The sequence below is a fragment of the Primulina eburnea genome, chromosome 10, assembly GCF_022965805.1.
Source record: "Primulina eburnea isolate SZY01 chromosome 10, ASM2296580v1, whole genome shotgun sequence".
In the NCBI taxonomy this organism is placed as follows: domain Eukaryota; kingdom Viridiplantae; phylum Streptophyta; class Magnoliopsida; order Lamiales; family Gesneriaceae; genus Primulina; species Primulina eburnea.
In genome coordinates, this window is record NC_133110.1 from 17,457,324 (window position 1) to 17,460,926 (window position 3,603).

Here is a 3,603-nt window from a genome sequence, read left to right on the forward strand (position 1 = left end):
AATATTTCTTTTAGGTTAGAGGTGATATGATGATATAAAAAATAAAAAAATAGATAAAGATAAATCAATATATCATAGAGATATGATAGTTATAGATAAATAAAAAATTTACTAAAATAGTTTTTTAATATTTTTTGATTAAATGATGTTGAAATATTTTGGTAATTTTATAGGGGTATTTTTGGTTTATCAAAAATTATATTATGACCTCAAAATTTGTTAATTTTTTTTTTAATTCGAGAGATTGTATTAAAATTTAAAAATGTTTTTTCAAAAAAAGTATATTTTTTATGTAATGAAATATGTGATTATTTAGTTTAAAAGTACAAAATATAGATAAAGATTTTTATTAGGACATTATAGATAAATAAGATGTCCAGTTAGTAAAATAGATTTGATGAATTCTTGTTAAATAAAAAAAAGAATTTATATAATATATATATATATATTTATATATACACACACACATATATATACATGTGTGTATATATATATATATATTTGTGTGTGTATATATATGTATCTATACATTTGTATATATGTATGTATTTAATAAATATTTAACATTAATTTAAATGTATTTAAATTGAGAGTAATTAAGTCATTTGTAATGTATTTTATCATTACATTAAAATTATCACATCTCTTACAAAAGATGTCTTATCCTTCTCAAAATTAATTTATCAAGTATCATGAGTTTTTTAAAAAAGTACCAAACATGGTGTAAGAGGGATTATTTATCAATTTCACCCTTATCCCATGTACCAAACAGTGTCATAATGTATAAGTGTAGATATAATAATAATATATAATATATGTATGACATCATTTTTCGACCAAAGTTAAAAGGTTTTAAATCACCTTAAAATAGATTCTAAAAAATATATACTGCAAAATTTCGAACCCAAGACAAGCTATAAGAATTTAAGTGTCAAAACAAATAGTTATTTGTTCGTTTTCAAGCCATTTCTTTTTCTTTTTAAAAAAGTAAAATAAAATAAAGATCAGGTCATCCTAATTTATTTTTTAAAGGTACTTCTCTACTAATTTAATATATAAAAACATCTCACAAACTTTAGTATCCTAAATATACTATTCCAAAATTTATTGAGTTGGTCTCATATAAACCAGATAGCTCCGATTCATATTAGAAGTGGAAAGTAATATTTTTGACATAAAAAAATATTAATTTTTATATATCAATCGAACAAGTGATATGTTTCAAAAAATTGACATGTGTGATCATTTCATATAAGCTTTTTCGTTAATTGTAATACATAAATCTTGATCCAATGTAACTTATTTTAAAATAATTCCTTATAGCAGAGTAACTCAAACAAATTTATTTATTTGGTTGAACCAATCCAGAGTTAACCTATCTCACATATTAAAATCCGTGAAACGGTCTTATTTTTCACATTGTATTAAATTTTTTTTTATGATCTTTGGTATGAATAAATCCGAACGTGGAACTTGCTACACACAATCAATAACTGACACGTGGACAAAATATTTTGTCGAGCGCGAAATCCCCACTTTACCCTTGCCAAGGAACTGGCTAGTCCAATGTGGAAATGAAGACCCCAAAAGCATGGACCCCATTTTCGTCACCAATAATTCATCCTCTCCCCTCTTCTTCTCCATCCTGACCCCGAATCTCTCCTTGGACCCTGAGCCCGGGAAGTTTTCCATGCCATAACTTTCGAGAACTGCTGCTAAAAAGATGCTCCCTTTACGCCATTTCTTCATCCCACTGACGGCCCTTTTCGTATGTCTATCGTTACTATCAGAAGCAGCTCCTAATGAATCAGAAACATCCATCTACGAAGTTCTCAAGCTTTACGGGCTGCCCATTGGATTGCTGCCTAAGGGCATAAGCAATTTCAGTTTCGAAGATTCTGGGAAATTTGAGGTTCACTTGGATCAAGCGTGCTATTCCAAGTTCGAGAGTGAATTGCGCTACGATATGAATGTAACTGGCGCTCTGAGTGACGGGAAGATCAATGAGTTGTCGGGTATTTCGGTACAGGATTTGTTTTTGTGGTTTCCGGTGATCGAAATCCGGGTCGATATTCCCAGCTCCGGATTGATTTACTTTGATGTGGGTGTTGTTTCGAAGCAGTTTTCACTGTCTTCTTTTGAAACTCCAAGGGATTGTTTGCCTGTTTCGGCGCCGGATCTCGAGGAGACTGTTTCAAAGGTCAAATATTCGATTTTCCCTTCAATTTTCTTCAAATTCTCTTTCTATTGGTTGTCCCCTTTCTTTATAAATTTTGGGGGATTTTCTATTTCTTAGATTCTGGGTGTTCTTGTTATGAGCAAGAATATCTAGATAACGAATATCTTTTGCAATGCGGGGTGTTCATTTCATTTAAGATCACTGGAGCTGACTAATGATCTGGATTGGGGCCAGTTACATTTTTTGCTTAAAAGATGCAAAAAAAGATTGAATCTTTCCCCATCCGTCAATAATGTAGATGCTTGTGTTAGATTCCCACTTTCCTTTTGGAATTTTTATTTAAACATCAGAGTTCGGTTGGTTTTTTCGATAGCATCGATTTGCTTGAGTTGTTCTGTTTTCATGTTCTTCCTCTTCCGATATTTTCAAATGTGGCCATAAGCAGAAGAGCTGATTGTTGTGTCTTTATTACCAGATCGTACCGGCAAAGATTAGACTCGAGCATGATCAGGATAATGCCTCAGCCGCAGCCGCAGCCGCTGGAATGACAATATTGTAGACTTCGCAGGGGCAAAACATTGCACAATAGCTCAATCAAATAGAGTAGTCTTCATCTTGTATTTACAGATCTGCAGAGTCAGTCTGGGTTACATGTCATATTCAGTCATTTCCAGTGTGCTTGCTACGTGAGTCCGCGAAGTACTTAAGTCCGCAAAGTTTTCAAGCAAGCACTCCTGTCTTTGATGCAATAAGCTTAAATTTGAATGGGAGGCATCCAGGAGGAAACGACCACGCCGGAGGATCAAGCTTGGTGAATCAGGAGATTGGGATCGACGCGAATAAACACTACTGTTGAATTGTTTACACATTCTTGTATCTTTGAAGAAATAAGAATTAATTTATTTATTTTACATTTGCGCATCATCGGCACCCTGGCAACTCATTCGCGATGCAGCAGGAGTTGATGTTGTTGTGTGATCACACTGTTTTGTAGGCCATTCTGTATAACATGCGAGATTATGCAGAGAAGTTGTCCATACCATGATGTTCCTGGATGAAGATTTGAACCTAGGAAATTTCACAAGAATCATTGCAAAATACAGCAAACGAAAAAATATGGGTGATGATGTTGAATGGCGCATTTGAGCACATGTAGTCTGGATCATAATGGTGCTTCTTTAATGGTCCCTCAATTATTTGAGCAGACTTAATTGGGGAGAGAAAATGAAAACAGCCACTCAAGGTTGATAATTGATGTTAATGCATTTTCTAAATCTGATAGAATGTAAAATTGCATTCATACTTCATACAATATAAACATCGACACTGACAACATTGATACTGGCTCCCAAAAATGAATCAACTGATATACATTTTCTTACTCTCTACGTTTTTATCCCTCAATATATCGCTATTTACATTCA

The 3,603-nt window shown here is 32.8% G+C and overlaps 1 protein-coding gene across 1 annotated transcript; it reads left to right on the forward strand.

Moving 5' to 3' along the window:
- Window positions 1–1,613: 1,613 nt before the first annotated feature.
- LOC140803829 (uncharacterized protein At5g01610-like) lies at window positions 1,614–3,100 on the forward strand. Its single transcript, XM_073159699.1, has 2 exons — window positions 1,614–2,200; window positions 2,655–3,100. Exons 1-2 carry the CDS (start codon window positions 1,724–1,726, stop codon window positions 2,736–2,738), a joined length of 561 nt encoding a protein of 186 aa, XP_073015800.1. The 5' UTR covers window positions 1,614–1,723; the 3' UTR covers window positions 2,739–3,100.
- The last annotated feature ends 503 nt before the right edge of the window (window positions 3,101–3,603 follow it).